This window comes from Platichthys flesus, chromosome 8, assembly GCF_949316205.1.
Source record: "Platichthys flesus chromosome 8, fPlaFle2.1, whole genome shotgun sequence".
In the NCBI taxonomy this organism is placed as follows: domain Eukaryota; kingdom Metazoa; phylum Chordata; class Actinopteri; order Pleuronectiformes; family Pleuronectidae; genus Platichthys; species Platichthys flesus.
In genome coordinates, this window is record NC_084952.1 from 10,594,725 (window position 1) to 10,612,507 (window position 17,783).

General features: G+C 40.6%; 2 protein-coding genes across 2 annotated transcripts; both read right to left on the minus strand.

The window, feature by feature from the left end:
• Window positions 1-350: 350 nt before the first annotated feature.
• Window positions 351-7,250, minus strand: LOC133959163 (uncharacterized). Its single transcript, XM_062394258.1, has 7 exons — window positions 7,089-7,250; window positions 6,643-6,975; window positions 5,937-6,050; window positions 2,503-2,820; window positions 2,140-2,397; window positions 1,941-2,048; window positions 351-1,726 (listed from the first exon to the last, which is right to left on the minus strand). Exons 1-7 carry the CDS (start codon window positions 7,150-7,152, stop codon window positions 1,575-1,577), a joined length of 1,347 nt encoding a protein of 448 aa, XP_062250242.1. The 5' UTR covers window positions 7,153-7,250; the 3' UTR covers window positions 351-1,574.
• Window positions 7,251-10,049: 2,799 nt separating this feature from the next.
• Window positions 10,050-12,257, minus strand: arsia (arylsulfatase family, member Ia). Its single transcript, XM_062394129.1, has 2 exons — window positions 11,941-12,257; window positions 10,050-11,521 (listed from the first exon to the last, which is right to left on the minus strand). The coding sequence occupies exons 1-2, from the start codon at window positions 12,255-12,257 to the stop codon at window positions 10,123-10,125; spliced, it is 1,716 nt and encodes a 571-aa protein (XP_062250113.1). The 3' UTR covers window positions 10,050-10,122.
• Between the last annotated feature and the right edge of the window lie 5,526 nt (window positions 12,258-17,783).

A 17,783-nucleotide genomic window follows, 5' to 3' on the forward strand; every position in this document is an offset into this window, starting at 1 on the left:
AGCTTTGAACATTTGCCTGAGACCAGAATTTTAGCAGAAGTACTGTACGTGTGATAATCGCGTTTCATCACACTGTTTCAAAAATTGACTGCATGGCATTGCAAAAAGATATATGGAGGAAGTGAAGTGTTGAAGATGAAGACAAACTGTAAAACCTTCCATAGATACAGCTTTGCCAGCAAACATCTCCTGTTTATTTCCATTATGTCTGCCTGCACCATTTTCTCCAATTTAAGGTCAATAAACATTCAGTCCGACGACTGAAGCATTTGTACAGAGTTTATAAGAAGAGATATAATCGTGGATGGAAGAGTTTTGTTTGGGGGGGGGGGGGGGGGGGGGATTGACAACAACTATTCTATAATCCATAGAAATTACAGTTTTCATTTGTTTCAAAGTCTGGACCAAGATTTTGGATACTGTATTTGCACACACAGTAGAGAGACACTTTCTGAAAAGCCTCTTGAAGTAGAACCAGCTGTATGATGGAATGATTCGTTAGGGGCCGGGCTGCTGTGTTCATTAATAAAACTTTGTGAAAATAAATCAGAGACATCTCTAGACTGCCTAGATGAACAGGTTTTTCTTGATAACTTAATTTTCCACAGCAGCAGTAGTCAGCAGCCCTGCAGACTGCCTTCAGTCACAGAGTCAAGTTACATCCTGAGTGAAGTGATGTCCCCTGGCAGGTTGATAATCAAGATCATGACTGGATTTCAGGGTCTAAGGTTGTGAATTCAAACTCTGGTTTAAGAACAATAATTCTGTTAATGTCTACTGAAGCAAAATGCATCATGAAAAGCTCATTCTCTTCTTCGTCCTCTTTTTTCCTCCTATTCCTCAAAATTCCCAACGCATTGCTGCTTGTAGAATATTTAATTATACATGACTGAATGTGTGACGTGAATACACATCAAGAAACTAAATTAAATCACCCCTTCCCCTCCATGTTTCAATCATTACTGTAACTGTAATTATGATCACATAAAAAAATGTATATAGTTTAACACTATTGTTTTGGTGGATCTTTGAAGTAATTTTTCAGATAATCCAGTGTTCTGTAAAATGGTTGATTTACATCAAGAAGTGAAAGAATCGTGTTAACAACTCTAAAAGCAAGACACATCATTTTCCTGTTTACGTGAGAAAATCTAAATCAAGTCAAACTGCTGAATCTTGATATGCAATGTTTTTAATTAATGTAATAATATGTAAAACTGATAAAACAGTCACTTTCAAATGGCATCACTCTCAGTTGTACAGCTAATATGAAGCGCTCTACACACAGTGACACCTTTTATGATTTAGTATGAACAGATTTTCAGACACGAAAACCCTTAAAACATAAAAAATGTCTTTGCACATTTACCATAAATATGTTCTTTGTTCTGTGATCACTGCTGCTGATACTTCCTCGCGCTGAAAATACACAAGTGTAGAGCAGCTTTAAACACGATAAGAAGTTATTTTCACACCAACAAAGAAACTTGAGCCATTACAGCAAGCGAAGCGAAACAAAATGTCGGTTAAGAGGAAGTTTTGGGTTCAAGAGCAGAACTTCTCTTTTCAAGCATCTAAACAGAGGTCTCTGGATCCTCCCTCTCTTGTGGCATGGCAGAGCCCTCAGCTCTCTGGGATTTATTTTTCCTCCAAGCAAAATAGGCGGCGATCGCAATGAACAACAGAGCTGCCACAGCTGTTTGCAGTCCACATATGAGGGAGGGATCTGTTTATGTGGAGAGACATAAAGATCACATGTTGACAAAGTTTTCACTCACATTGACAGACAACAAGATGAAACGATTGGATCCACTGCAGCAGAGGCAGTTTTCACATACTAATGAACCAGGGCTCATCTCTGGAGGAGGAGGTCACAGTTTGATTGGAGGATGTGATACTAATGGAAGGTTTAAGTGACACTGTGACAGTAGTCTTCTTACCCACAATCGATTCTGAGGTCGGCTCAACGCACAGTGTGTTATTGGCTGCAAACACCCACTGTGTTATGCGTGTCTCATTAGAGTCAGTGCAGTTGATGAAGATGAAGCCTGTATGGAGAGAAACAGATGAGCTGTAACTGATGTTCAGCAAGATCCTGATTTCCAGCATCTAACCATTGTCCCTCATGCTCTCACTCACCACAGGTAGATATTATCTGGTGACTCTCTAAATGACTGACGTGGTTCTTGACTGAGCAGCCCAGAACTCCCTCGACGTTCTGTCTCAGAGTGACGTTGTCAATCTCGTGATTTCCAGAGAGCAGCTTGTCTTCTGTCAGTGTGTGTCCATCCAGAGTCCAGCTGTACTGAGGACTGTCCCCTCCCTCAGAGGAGCAGGACACCCTCATCTCTCCCTGGGACAGACACTCAGGGACCAGCCGGACAGGCGACACAGGAGCTGGAGGAACAAAGATGATGTTGGACATGTTGACTGAGTCATGGTCGTCTGTCACAGTTTCTAATACAGAACAGGGCAGAAACTGCAGGATAAAAAGTTGTTTACCTTGAATAGACAACTGTAGAGTCCGATCCTCTAAAAGAGCTCCATCTGAATTAAATATTTGAAGTTTATATTGATCTGTGTCAGATCTTATAAGGTTATCAATCCTAAATGTTCCATCACTAGGATTAAAGGAGTATTTGCCCTCATTTGCATTGTGTCTAAATTTATATCTTCTCCAGATTAATATCCTTGTGGTGTTCTTATAAATGTCAAATCTTTCTGGTACACGATCCATCAGCTGCAGGACCACAGTTCCTCCCAAAGCTCCGTCACACTGAGCTCCATCACTCTTTCTGACATCACATTTGGTTTCCAGACCTGGAGAGTTTTTGAAAATAGATTGTAAACAATTGTCATCACTTAATTTTTAACAAAATGAGCGACAGAAAATGACCAGAGAAAACAGTTCACTCAACAATACTCATTAAGTTCTCGTTACACAGGATGTTCGATAAGAAATGTATTAACAGTTTAAACACATTATCTAGAATATGCACATTTTGAAAAGAAAATGCAACAGCCAATCATTATTTTATTCAGGGACGGGTGATTATCGTGGAGCTATTCGTTGTTTTAAAAAACTTTTGTCAAACTCCGATGACTCTAAGGGGAGTCATCAGAGTTTACTCTTATTTGAAAAAGAATCAGTACATATTTAAGTTTTTCTGTAGCTGTAGATCACTAATACAAACAGGACGTACGACTTCAATCATTGGCATCAGATTTTTATTTATTTTAAGAATCTATTTGAGTAACTAATCTAAAACTAAAAATCTCTCTTTCCTTTTTCAATTACCAGCAAATATACAGTAAACAAAGTCTTTCTCAGTTTTAAATCCATGGGCCCTTATCAAAGACATGGCAAAGTAAAAAAGAAAGAATGAAATGTTTAACTAGAGAAATACATACACAAATAGATTAATGTACAAAAATATAAATGAATACATAAATGAATTAAAGAATATATGCAGTGCAGTGAGAGTAAATGGTACAAGTTTCTACATGTTTATATAAATTTCTCAATTTACACACCAAAATACAGAAATAAATAAATTTAGAACTGTAGAAAATTGGAAATGTACAAATACCAAAATGAATTAATGCATAAATGAATAGATACATAATTAAATAAATATGGGAATGTAGAAATACAGCACTAAATACATTTGAAATTATAAATACATAAATAAATACATAAATGTGGAAATGTATTTTTTTTTGTGTTGATTCAGGAATTAATTTAGGCATTCAATTATGTATGCATCTATTGAGTTGTTTATTTATCCTATTTTATTTTTGGCAGTTTAGGTCCTCCACCAGCGTGACACTGATCCCTATAATCCTTGATTCAAACTTTTTCATGTTTTGAATCTGATCTTTGGTCTTCATGAAATCATTGAATCGTGCATTACTAAGACAAATTCAACTCCAAAACTAATATCTCAGTGAAAAACCTTACCATGGGAGACTGCTAGTAGCATCACCAACAATCCAACTACAGCTTCCATGTCTGGTCAGTGTTCAGCCTTCAGCTTTGAGACCAACTCCTCTTCTTCACCCAACAGCAAACACACACAGCAGCAAACACACACAGCAGGGAGCTGAGCAGTCTGCCATGTTTCCCGGTAGTGATCAGCTTTGAGAGGAGAAACTGTGGAAACTCTTTTTTATGATGAACATTTAAGAGGAAGTAGTGGACGGTATTTTTAAACGTGACATATATTGAGGGATGTTTCATTTTGCTTGTCATTTGATGTTTTGTTTTCATGCACAAAATGTATGTATGCACCAAAGCTTGTATATAAAGTCTATGGCCTTATATATAAAGTCCATAGTCTTTATATACATAGAAATGCACTGTCCACACATAGTCAGGTTTATATAGTCAAGTCTCAGATTTATCTCCAGTCCAAACATATTTTGTGGCATCCACAACTAAAGTGGCGTCCAGAACCAGTCATTCCAGTTCCATATTTACAATGGGAGCACTAAGACTAGATGTGCTAATTATTGAATTAATCCTCAAGTTGGATTAAAGGGATCATCTGATGGTGTGTGACTTGTGAAGCTTTTATTAACAGTAAAAAGTTGCATATAGAAAACTGAGGCAACAGCTTTGAACTTTTGCCTGAGACCAGAATTTTAGCAAAAGTATTGTACGTGTTGTGATCGCGTTTCAGCAGACTATTCCTAGATATGACTGCATGGCATTGCACTCAGATATATGGAGGAAGTGAGGTGTTAAAGATTAAGACAAACATGAAAACCTACCATAGACACAGCTAACCCTAACCATAACATCTCCGTATTTATTCCACTATTGTCTGACTACTACATTTTAGTTAAATAAACATTAAGTCCGAGACCTGAAGCATTTGTACAGAGTTCATAAGAAGAGATATAATTCTAAATGCAAGAGTTTTAAGATATCATTTTAGTTCTACAGGGATTTACTCCCCACTATATACACAGACAATGACATAGTACTGCAAACATCTGTCTCTGGAGCTAAGACATTCATCACCATGCTCATTTCTTGCATCCACTGAAAATCAAACAAAAGTCACAGATGAAAGTGAATTAAGAGTAAACTAAACTTTACTATGACATAATGTGAGTGAAATCCAAACACAGCCTTCGTATGCTGCCACAACACTTCATGATTTGTCATCTTCAATATGGATGATACCAGCGAGTCAGAAACAAAGTGCTTAACTTTAGTCTCTTTCAAGTCATTAATTTCTGTAATTTTAGTACAAGCGCTGAAACTAAATCATTTACGTCCAATTATCCAATGTTCAGGCATAAGTTTATATATTCTGCTTACACTGATTACACCATATACATTATTATCTTATTAGCTTATCTTATCTTAATACCGTAATTTAGACTCTAATAGTAGATTTGTTTGCTCATGAGGTTAACATGGGTGAAGGATAATAAAGTAACTGACACTGTGAGTACATGTAAAAAAAAGTGTTTAGTGGAACTTGTTTAAGTACAATCTTTGGAGATATTGCAGATTTTTTTTCACAGTAAACCGACAAAGATCAAAACTAAAAACATTAATACCTCATTCTGATCTCTGACTTCACAAATATGTTTACAGAGCAGTCCAACTCAAATGACATAAACTTATAAGCAAAAAAAGAAAACTCTTCTTGTCCTGCTCCTTAGAGTCCTGTTAGCTGTTGGTTCCTGATGACTAGAGATCATGTTGATAGAAGTCCACATGTGAGTCCAACTCATAATGAAGATGTTTATTCTCAGTTATATACTCGATCCTGCAGGAAGAAGAGCACAGAGAAAAGGCATTTAGCACTCAAGCAGAATAAAAATGTATGTTTTCACAGTGTCACAGTGTCACAGTATTGACTGGTTCACCATCAGTACTTATTGACCTTTTGATCACAAGCAATCCTGCTGTATCTTACCTGATGTCTTCCTCCGCTTGCACACACAGAAACAAACCAACACAACCAGTAACAGCAGGAGCACAGCAGCCGCCCCAACAGAGGCCGGTATCCAGATGGAGGACCACTTGTGCTCTACAGAGAAGAGACACGAGAACAGACAGTCAGAGACAGGTCAATATATTGACCTTTTTTAGCCAGTGTTGGGTTGTTTGTTACTGTAATTAATTCAATTGTTTGTGTATCTGAACTTTCCTAACTAAATCTATTATATGGTTCAGTGAATGTCTTTAATAGAAAACTTTAAACATTTCTTCGCTTCAGCCTTTTTATTTAACTTTATTTCTTTATATTTCCTTGTCTTTTAAATATCAATCTTATCATGTTCTTTTGTTTGTTAAAAACTGGTCTAAAAAGTTTTTATTTGTATCTATATTGAATGCAAAGCACTTTGAGCAGCATTTCTTGAATGAAAGGTGATATATAAATAACATTTATTATACAGTATACCTTTACTTTTTACTTCACTGCGTTTTTACAAACAAAGTTGTTGGAAGTAGTAGAAACAGCAGGTACACAGTAAGTTCACATAGTCTGGTTCATTGTCTGTCAACACGATGATTACTGTCTTTTGTAATCTGTACTCTTCTTTCTTTTAGTGCACTATATGATGCATTGTGTTTTATTTTTTCACTCCCACATGATCATGAAACTTTTTGACACTTGCCTTGAACATCCAGTTGAAACTTTAAGTTTTCCACGAGTACCCCAGTGGAATCATAAGCCTCCATGATGTATTGGCCTGAGTCGTTCTTCGCCACGTTTGTGAACTCTAACGTCCCGTTGTTGATGAAGAACTGGGTCCGGTTTCTAAAGCCTTCATATATGGTCACTTTTCCTCTCCTCAGGTTGAACACTATCACAGGCCCAGTCATAAGCTCTTTCTTGCACACCACCTGATGGCCGCTTGCGTTGTTGATTATTTGGATGGACACATGTCCTCCAGGAGTAAGAGAGTACAGAGACGTGTTCTGGGTGACACTAAATTTTGTCTCAGCAACTGGAAAGAGAGGTGGAACGGATGTATTCAAAGCATACGTAAATAAGCATGAAGGATTCATTTTGTACACACTAATTCAAGTTTGAATCTTGTTTCTTGAAAGATGATCTGACCATGAGATACAGCTGCCAACATCACGAGTAGAGTTAGAAATTGCTCCATGTAGTCCTCTTTCATTTTGAACTTGAAAAAACTGTGAACTCAACACAAATAATTCAATAAGCAGCTGAACGGTTGTGTCTCACACTGACAGGAAATTCTAAAGGGTGGGGGTTGAGGGTGTCAGGAAATGAGGTGAGCTGCTCACTTCTCCTTACAAACACAGGCCAATGGTGGCATGCCGTTATCCTCTGTTGAAACACACACATGAAACTGAATCTCGAGAGTGCATTGGCTAACGTCAGTGGTCCGGGGCATGTTTCAACAGCAACGCCTGCTAACACAGTTTTGATATTTCTCTTGTTTACTCCTTCCTCTGCGCCAAAAAAACTTGAAGTGAAATCTCACCCACTGCAAGAGACACAACGCAACAGTTGTGACATAAAATAACCAACTCCGCCACAGATTGAGACTTGTTAGTTACTTAAAGATTTGGTGAGCAGAACTTATGAACATATAGTGGTGAAGTTGCATGTGGCAGCTGAACATCCGTCACCTCACACTCCCCCTCCAAACATGAAAGAGAACCTGTAGTAGCCCTCAATTGTTATAAAATGTAATTTGTCCAGTCTGGGCTATTGTAAAAAAATAAATCGTGGCCTCCGTAGAGAGGCCCTGCTCCCGATGTAAATATAAAGTATTTAAATTTGAAGGGCCCATTCTAGGGTTAAAAACACAACCATTCGCACAAGTCAGATCCAACACACTAGTAAACTCATCAATAGGAATATTTTATATATTTAATTTCTGCCAATAGATCCCTTTCATCTCAATCTTACATGCTTGAGATGAAAGAGCAATCTTACATGCTGAACCTTAACGATGCCAGAAGTCTGTCCATGGCAGAATTCATTATGGCTCACTACTTCTATTAAGTGCATCTGAAGTTTAGTTGCACTTTCGTTTTCTACAGAAAATACAACTGCACTTTTAATCACTTTTTCTGTGATTTTGATTCCAGGCGCATTTAGGGAACTGATATCTTACACTTTTACATACGAGTAAAAAGACATTTCGTTCTTACTTGAGATGCAAAAACAGAAAACACTGGTGGCCTACTGAAAGGAATTGAGATTTCCCATATAACTGAAATGCTGCGATCCCCATGATTTCTTTTGGACATGTTTTGTGCAAAGGCCATCTGAAGTTTGGATACTTAGTTCCATGCAGACGACTCTCACCTGTAGTTTCTCCAAATAGCTGCCACAAAATACATCATTTTATCAAGACGGCCTGTCTGGATCATAAAATGTGTGTGAAGATGGACGACATGACAGCTCCCCAAAAGTGAAATAACTACATAAACATCGCCTCCTCCATGTTAGCAAATTGGACACGGACCAAACTAAAAAGTCAAAGTACACATGAAATAAGCTTTCCTCTAAGATGGTTCTTCTTATGTCTTCTTTGTACTTCTTATCAAAGTAACATATGTTAAATTCTTCATTTTTACAGTTTGGTTTTAATTACCTATTATATTCCATCCAAATGGGGTGAAAAGTTATGATTGATAGGCCGGCGCATGCTTCTGCGTTTTCACGCACGCAAGCCGCCAGAGGGCTCGAAAGGGGCGTGTTGCGTGTCTTGCGTGCATGCGTGCATGCGTGCAACCCGACTATAATTTGGCCTTTATGTGCTTATGTATCGCTATGTAAATAAACAATCGACGAAGAAGAAAGAAGGCGTCTCTAAGGTCGTCTTTGACAAAAACCATTACTCCGCCTAGTGTTCTGGCGGGGAATTGCTTTGTAAGAGGCGCAACGTTTGGGGAAGCTTGGGGACACAGCTGCGTGAAAAGCCGCCGACGCAGTTGCAGAAGCATGCGCCGGCCATGACTCGCGATTTGTCAAGTGTGTTGTATTGGTGGGACCTCGACACCACGACTCCGTCCCCGATGGCTTGATTCTTGGATAGTGGCAAGAAGTGGAGATGTGGCGTCCATCTTCAAATACAGTCAATGGACTGGACATTTTATATTTAATAAATATTGTTTATTTTTTTTATCTTGTGCTGTTTGATATCCAATCGTCTGAGGTTAACATGAAATGAGCTGACTGAGCAACTTAATTACAGCTTGAGTTTTATATGATTTGACAGTCTAAATCCAATCATGTGCATTCTGTGACAATTAGGCAGGGCAAAATTGGAATCACCTCCTCCAAAGGCAAAAGCGTATTCCTTCGACTGATCTCTTTCCTCTCAGATGTCTTTCACTAATCCCTGAGAGCAATAATCTTGTACTTATGAACTAGTGATGACAAATGTCTAAATGCACTCTGCTTTCATCAAACACTCATAAGCTCATAATACGATAACATCTCATTCCTGGCAATGGGATTTTATTAACACAAAAATGGGTAGAAGAACCCCCTCATGTAGTGTTTGGAAAATCATTAAACTGAATATTGATATATACAAAAAGGCTGATTGGTAAAAAAAAAGAAAGACTAATAGTTGTAAATAAACCCATTAATTACGTTTATTTAGATGATTTGTTCCTTTTAAGTAAAAAAACAAATTATATTCTTTTATTTCTTAATGTGTTAATAAATACAAGAAGCTGATAACGAGTTTGAATTAAAGAAACAAAGCGTGCAATAGTGTCACATTGACATAGAGGTAGTTGTCATTTATATAAATAATGTCATGGGTACAAGTAGTTGCATATGATTTCTTGTTGACACTTTGTCGTCCTTATCAAATACAGCAATTCTGTTTTAAAACAAGCCTATCCTATATGTCTGTCATTAATGGGAGGATAGTCTCCTATCCGGGTAATAGAACACATTTTCTTACATACTGGAACCAGCTCACATTTTTATAATTTTCATTTTCAATTCATACAATGGATACAAACTAGTTGAATAACCAATACTTTCACTGGATAATTCGTTCTTCACTCTTGCATGGTTCTAAACATTCTCAATATATACAGTTTATATGTTGTCTTTCAGTGTCTCCCCTGAATCTTGTTTACTTATGTCCTCTCTATATCCTGTTGGACATGATCCTAGTGTTGAGTCTCTTGAAAAACGACCTGCTTTTGGACAGTTTAAGCTTTGTTTTCCAATCCTTGTTCTTCCTCTGGTAAACGCTGTCCCAGCTGTCCTCCTCCTCGTCTCCCACCCAGGGGACCCAGGCACCTCCATTTATATGGGGGTCAGCCCGTGGGTCCTCTTTCGGATACCTCACTGGCACCGCGGTACGATTGTAGTAAACCAGCCTGGCTAAAAGCTGCTTGACAACATCTGGCCTCTGCTCAGACAGGTCAAAACGTTCAAAGGGGTCTCCAGAGATGTTGAAAAGCCACACTGACTTGCGGGGCTGTGTGTGGCGCTCGAGGTTCCACCAGGCATTAGGAAAACCTGGAAGAATTTGCACTGGGGTCCAATCTCCATAACCAGGGTCCCCTGTCAGGAGCTTCCAGTCTCCAGCTCGTATGGAAGCCTGAATGGCTGTATTCCAAATCCCGTATCCTTTTTGCAGGGAGCCACTGCGTGCATGGTTGTACAGAGGGTCAATGTTGTGGAGGACTTCCAATCTGGGTGACTCTTTACCCTCACTGATGGCTTCCCAAACGTTATACCCATCCAGCCCCTCAGTTAATGATTCATTCCCACCTGCTAGTCCCACTAGTGTTGGGTACCAGTCAGTAATGTGCACCAAGGCTTTACTCACCCTCCTCTTCCTCCTCAGCAACGGACTGTGAACAAACCCCAGACCCCGGATGCCACCCTCCCAGTAGGTGCCTTTACGTCCTCTGAGCGGCCAGTTGTTGCCACCAGATAAAGGCTGGCCACCATTGTCAGTAGAGAAGATGATGACACTGTTCTGGTAGTAACCGTACTTGCGGAGAGCGTATGTTATATTACGAACTGCCTCATCTACGATTGAGACCATAGCAGCATACTTCCTTCGTGCCACATTTTCTAGCCCACGGTAAGGGTAGATGTATTCCCGAGGAGACTGCAGGGGTGTGTGAACAGCTTGAAAGGAGAGGTAGATGAACAGCGGCTGGGACTCAGGATCATGGGTTGCCAGGAGCTTACGGACTCTCTGTGTGTATAAATGTGTCGAGTATTTTCCCTGCTGGCCCCAAGCAACCGACTCCCCCTCGTGGAGGTCAAAGCCACACAGCCCGGGGCCGTCACAGGAGTCGTAAGTGTAGTAGTTGACACTTCCCGTTAAGGAGCCAAAGTAGGTGTCGAAGCCACGGCGAGTGGGCAAACACTCCTTCTTGTAAAAGCCCAGGTGCCACTTACCGACCATGTGCGTGGAGTAGCCAAGCTCCTGCAGCCTCTGGGGGAGGGTGACCTGGTCGAAGGGCAGGCAGTTGGGCTGGCGGGGTCGGATAATGGAGTGCTGCAGGCCAGTGTGAATTTGGTACCTGTTAATGAGTGAGTCAGAAGGACGGATGTGTTATCAATAATTTAAACTGACAGATAGTGACATTTTAGGAATACATGTAAGTTTCAAGTGGAAATTAATTTACATAAAAAAAAAAATTCAGAAACAGAGTAATTAATTTATTGTTTGTGTAATTAATTTATTGTTATTTAATTTGACTGTCTGGCACATAAATAACCACATCCCGCCTATACGTACTTTATTCTGTATAGTTTTAGGCTGTTAAGGGATGTGAGTTTTTGCACTGCCCTTATTCATCTGAATAGCTTACAAATGTAATATACATGTGTTTATAATGATTTAAATGATATATATATATGTATATGATATATAATAATAATAATATAAATGGTTTAAAACAAAAAGTTGCAAAAAAGTTGCAAAAACTTTAGACTTTACCTGCCAGTGATGAGCTGACTCCGGGACGGGGTGCAGATGGGTTGGATGTAATAATTCTCCAGCTTCACTCCGTCCGCAGCCAGTTTATCCAGCGCCGGTGTCCTGATGTCAGAGCCGTGGTAGCCAATGTCATTGAACCCTTGATCGTCTGTCATGATGAAAATGATGTGAGGAGGCTGCGGCTTGGATGGAGAGCTTTCTCCAAAAGTTTGGTCGGCCTCGTTCTCCACCTGGTTTGGACTCATCAGGTCCCAGGTCAGGTACCCGAGGCTGAGCAGGCTCATCATGGAGAAACCAGTCAGAGCGGTCGTTGCCATGGTTTCTGTGACACTTTATCAGTCAAAGCAGTTTGTAGTTAGGATCAAAATCATAAAATCCTCAGTGTGCGGGGCTCAGGATGAAAAATATCCTCTTTCCTCTCTAAACCCTACTACAGAGCACTACACATCCGTGCTTGCTGACTCTCTAAACGGTTTCAGCCTCCTTGGAAAGCATTTCACTTGTGGTGCCATTAACCCCGCCCATTTGCCTTGCTGCCTCACTGAAATAACATCAGCCCCCCACCAGCACCCAAAAACACAGAAATGTTTATAGAACATCCAGGTGTTGATGGTTAGTTCACAACTCACCTAAGTAGACGCCAATATTTTATATAAAACTAAAACTGGATAATGTTCTACAAAATCCTATAATTGATGAATGTGGTTCTATTGCAAATTACATTTTTCAATCCATTCAGTGTAAAGGCAGCTTTGAACAGGATTACATCAAGCACCCTCCTCTTCATTCACATCACAGTCATTTGATTTCATTGAAGCCCGCTGCTAACTTTGCAAACCACTCGATTGCATTGACCTGGTTTAGCTGTGACTGACAGAGAATCTACAGAGAGGTCTCTACTCAGAAAAGCCACAGCGTGGGGGGGAGATATGAGCGTCGGGCAGCTGTGGGGCCTCACACAATCACACTCACTGTTCCCCGCTCCACTCCAATGCACTCACATACACTATATCAATTTCCCTGATGTTTTGAGTATGAGTATTGCAGACCTGAGGAGGAAAACGGGACAGACTTCCCTGGTTCTGCCAATATCTCTGACCGGGTGTCAAAGATCCACTTTACAAATCATTAGAAGGGTCACCAGGAAGCAGAAGGACTGCACAGCCTCAGCCAGAGCATCACAGCATCTTGTCTGTCAAATCAGTGAAGGTCTCACTGTGGAAGGTAAATGGTTTTGTATAGCGCGCTTTTCTAGTCTTGATGACCACTCAAAGCGCTTTACAGTACAGTTTTTACATCCACCCATTCACACACACATTCATACAGTGCGTCTATTCGCAGCACATTGTTATTCTATGGGGGGCCATTCAGGGTTCAGTATTTTGCCCAAGGACACTTTGGCTTGCAGATGGGTCAGACTGGGAATCGAACTGCTGACCTTCAGGTTGGAGGACGACTGCTCTACCCCTCAGCCACAGCCGAAGGTAGTGGATGTAAAGGGCATTGATGATTGAAAGCTTTCTCAATTGCAAAGGAGGATATGACAACAACCTGCAACGATCACTCGTTGCAGGCTGCTGTTCAGCGGCAGAGAAAACTCAAAGCTGTTTGGTGAACGTGCCAAAAAGAGACTAGACATTTTTTATAATAATATGAGAAATGTCAGCCACCACAGCATGGAGTCTTTCAAACTAAGATAAACACACACAAAAAAACTGTCTAGCATACAAGTATTTCCATTTCTTTGATATAAGACAACAAGCTGTTGACTTTTTGATTAAATAATGATTAAAAATGTATATTAAATACTGTTTTGATTGTGTAAGAGAATCTAATATTTTTATTTGCTGTTTTTTTACTCTTGAAAGGTCAGAATACTTTTCACTTTATTAACTGTTGAATAGCTCAAGGTCATTGAGGTGAAACACAAAAAATTGATTTGTTGGAGGTAAAACATCTAACCTTGAAACTGCTGACACTGGGACTTGCGGGCATGGAGGTCGCCAAGCAGCCAGAGTGGGAACAAGCCTCCCGCAATGGGCTTGAAGCTGGATGTTTGCCCAGCAGCAGGAGAGGCATCTATGGAGAAAAGTCTCTGAGTTTAGGCCAGGTCAAGGCAGGAAACAGAGAGAAGGAAAAAAAAGACTGAGGTGCACCTGAAGTTTTACACCCTCCTGTTTATTTATATGTTTATGGTTTTCCTCGATGGAGGAGCTGACAGTGTTCATGAGGAAAAACACAGAAATCCAAGTCAACATAATGTAAATCCGGTTACGGTTAGGTTTAGGGCTAGGTTAAGGTTAAGGTTAAGCCACACTTAGGAGAAGGGACTCATCTGTTTTCTGTTGGTCAGAGGTGCAACAAACAACACCATACACAAACATTCGCACACATACAGGCGCATATCGACTCACACAAGTACAAACACACTCACACACACACATACACACACACACGTATCATACTTAGCATGTGACCATATACTCCTGTTTATAAATTGATACCGCAGATTTTGTCCTATTGCCAAAATAAAGAATTCCACCATTAACCAATGAGAAATGGTTTGACGAAAGTATTTTTGCTACCTTACAATACACCACAGGTGGAACCTTCTTTGACCCCAAATATTGAACAAACACGGTGCTTGGTTCCCTGGAGGATATTTTCAGTTTCACTTGTTTGTCGTCACGTAGGTTGGGCTGCTGCTAAATATCAAAAATAAGCTAAGAATAAAATAAATGATATACTATCTCATGAGAGTCAGCTGTCAATGGTCATGACATATCTAGAGTTAAAGTAAGTTACTGGGCTTTAATGAATCACGGCCCGTGAGTTGCTGTTGACTCAGATGTGATTGAGTGGAAATGAATGCCTGGTTACAGTTCACATTCTCAGACTCTTACTCCACTGCTCTTTTCATCTTTTCACCTCACTGATCACTCTCTCCTGCCTCCCCCAAATGTAAATGTTTCAGTGACGAATGCTTTCAGACCATCAGCATTGAAGTGAACCTACTGAGGGAAAGTCTCCGAATCGTGTGTGTTTGTGCTGGAACCATCTTTGGTGTGTTTGTTGTTTGTTCATCAGCCTCTTGATTTATCTGATTTCTTCCAGAGCGTGTCTGTAGTGTCGTGAGACTTTGAAGATTTAACTGTGCTTTTTTTCCACTGCCTAATTAAAAGCGGACATATAAAAACACAATCCAAGTGAATCATTTTATACTAGAGAGGCTCATTCATAAAGATACAAAGGTAGTAGCAGCTCTATTGAAACCCGGTGTTGACTTCCCACCTCTCATCATAGACTCCGAACGAAACACAGATTTTCACCCTGACAACAGCTTCTCATTTTTACATCTCTCTCCAGCCTGGTTCCTCCTGAGAAACCATGAAATGCAATTATGAGTTGAAAGGGAAGCAGAGACTCCGGGTGCCGCTGCCGCCGCTGCTGCTGCTCTGTGTTGGTTGGCACCAGATGTTGGCTTTGGCTAAAGGAAGAGGTGCTGTTACTGAATACGGCTGCTCCCCTTCGCCTAGAACACTAACCCCTTTCTAATCAATGCCGCCCTGCCAGTAAAGCTGCACATTACTCCCCTTCTTACCCCAAATTTCTAATCTGAGAAAGACTGGAGGGAGGTTTTCTTTCTTCCGGTGTTTTCGACCCCCAGCCAAAACATTTAATGCAATAACAGCTCATCGCCCCTCTGCTATGAACAAAAGTACCTTTGTTCAACATGTTATGTTATGTTATCCTTTCAACATCAGATCAGGGGTCATTTGATGGCAAGCTCTCGTTTTCTCTCTTGCTTCAGCTTCAAAATAAGCCCAAAAAAATGTAATGCCTTAATTTTTTGTGTGTTAGGATTGATGATTTTACCGAAAAACGATAGCCATAGGACCTACTGTCGTCCACATTACTCCAGAGATTGTTATTTCCTAAAACTGAGAGCATAAAACGCTGTTGGTCCGGTAGTTTGAATACTCCAGGGCCGCGTTGCAGTATAGACATGCAAAAATTGTGACATTTGTAAAAAATGACGCAGTCACCTGATTGGTTCTTCCCATGACTCATCTACCAGCGTGAAGGCAAAAGTTGCTAATGCTGACTGTCGCTGACACTTCCACCTCATCGTTGTTATACTAAACCGACACTGGTTTACTTTTTACCATTGTTGTTTCTCATACATAGAACTGCAGTCAAGATGATCCGCTTCCTGTTTACACTGGCATGCACATACCCAGTGTACATGAATGGTCACATGATATGCATTTTCTGGTGTGCTAGTATGGACGTGAATTATAACAGAGCTGACGGACAGTGATCGCTTCACTTACTAAATTGAATTAGTAAGGATGTAGCCTTCGTGGCAGCACAGTTGTTCACACATCCTGTGGTATCAGCTGGGACCTCACAGGTGAGGCGACAGTCTCGGACTCCAGTACTGGCCTCGGCCCGGGACTCTATGTTTGATTTGGCTTGTGTGGAGCTGCAGTAACACCTGGGCAGGAAGGCCAGGCCCAACTTACACTTCATTACAACTCCCGAGCAAAGCCACCTGGATGAGCATCTGCATGGGACCCAATGAGTGATCATCATGGGGCCGTGTGTGTAGGTGAGTTTGACATCTCCATATCTATACTTTCCAATTAAAGAAACATTTACTAATTTACTAATTCGTTCAAATAATGAGATATCAATACTTCTTAAAGGGTTTCACCAAAAAGGGTTTTACAATTGCAACGACCTGGCAGCACTGACGGGCAGTGTGATGCATTAAACTGACCTCAGCAATAACAAATCTCCGATGCTGTAGCTGAGGGTAATTACCTGCAGAGTGATCGCAGATGTGAGAAGCTAAATGTGTGGAAGGTGAACAAGATTTATTTCCCATGAAACAGACTACCATTTACAAAGGTAACCTGTATAAATACCCCCGTCAATGTTACTATGTAATATAACATGTCGTCAAAGCCAAGAGAAATACTTATTTTTTTCTCAAGGATGTACAGTCAGCCCTCTCCATTGCTGCTTCACCTAGATCTTCTCTCTAACCCTAACCCTAACCCTAACCCTAACCCTAACCCTAACCCTATTTAATTTATGTCAAATTGAATTCAGCATTGTGTGATGTTTAGAGGAGAAGTGAGCTGAGAGAATAGCAAAGGTTAGGGTTAGTTTAGGTTAGGTTAGGTTAGGTCAGGTAAGGACAGGTTAGGATAGGCTTGGCTAGGTTAAGGTTAGGCTCAAGGCAAAGGTTAAGGTTAAGGTTAAGGTTAAGGTTAAGGTTAAGGTTAAGGTTAAGGTTAAGGTTAAGTTTAAGGTTAGGTTAGGTTAGGTTAGGTTAGGTTAGGTTAGGTTAGGTTAGGTTAGGTTAGGTGTTAGGTTGTGTGTGTGTGTGTGTGTTTGTGTGTGTGTGTGTGGGTGGTGTGTGTGTGTGTGTGTGTGTGTGTGTGTGTGTGTGTGTGTGTGTGTGTGTGTGTGTGTGTGTGTGTGTATATTCATGTAAAATCAAGCTTGGTAAGACCAACCGAGCACTGACGTCGGGTTTGGATACACACTGCTTTCCTGGTTAGGCCTGATGAATGGGGCTCTTTCAGCCATTCCGCTCCTGCTGACCCTCCTCTTACCCAATACTCTCCTCTTGTGTGACCCAAGGTCTCACCAGCAACTCCCTCACATCTACTCCCTGGCAGCCTGTTGAGCCCAGACACCTTCACCTTCCTCCCAAACCAACCAGACGAAAAGAAGGCGGCGTGCAAATAACTGTGATTGACGGGAGGCTGACCTTCCTGGCAGCTTCTGAGAAGTGGTTCCTTTGATTGGATACTTTGTGGATTGTCCGG

Coding starts and splice junctions, on each gene's coding strand:
- LOC133959163 (XM_062394258.1), bottom strand. CDS start 7,152: ATGAAAGAGGACTACATGGAGCAATTTCTAACTCTACTCGTGATGTTG. Junction 2,398..2,502: donor TCTACAGTTGTCTATTCAAG/GTAAACAACTTT, acceptor TTGTTCCTCCAG/CTCCTGTGTCGCCTGTCCGG. Junction 2,049..2,139: donor CCAGATAATATCTACCTGTG/GTGAGTGAGAGC, acceptor CTCTCCATACAG/GCTTCATCTTCATCAACTGC.
- arsia (XM_062394129.1), bottom strand. CDS start 12,257: ATGGCAACGACCGCTCTGACTGGTTTCTCCATGATGAGCCTGCTCAGC. Junction 11,522..11,940: donor AGTCAGCTCATCACTGGCAG/GTAAAGTCTAAA, acceptor ACTCATTAACAG/GTACCAAATTCACACTGGCC.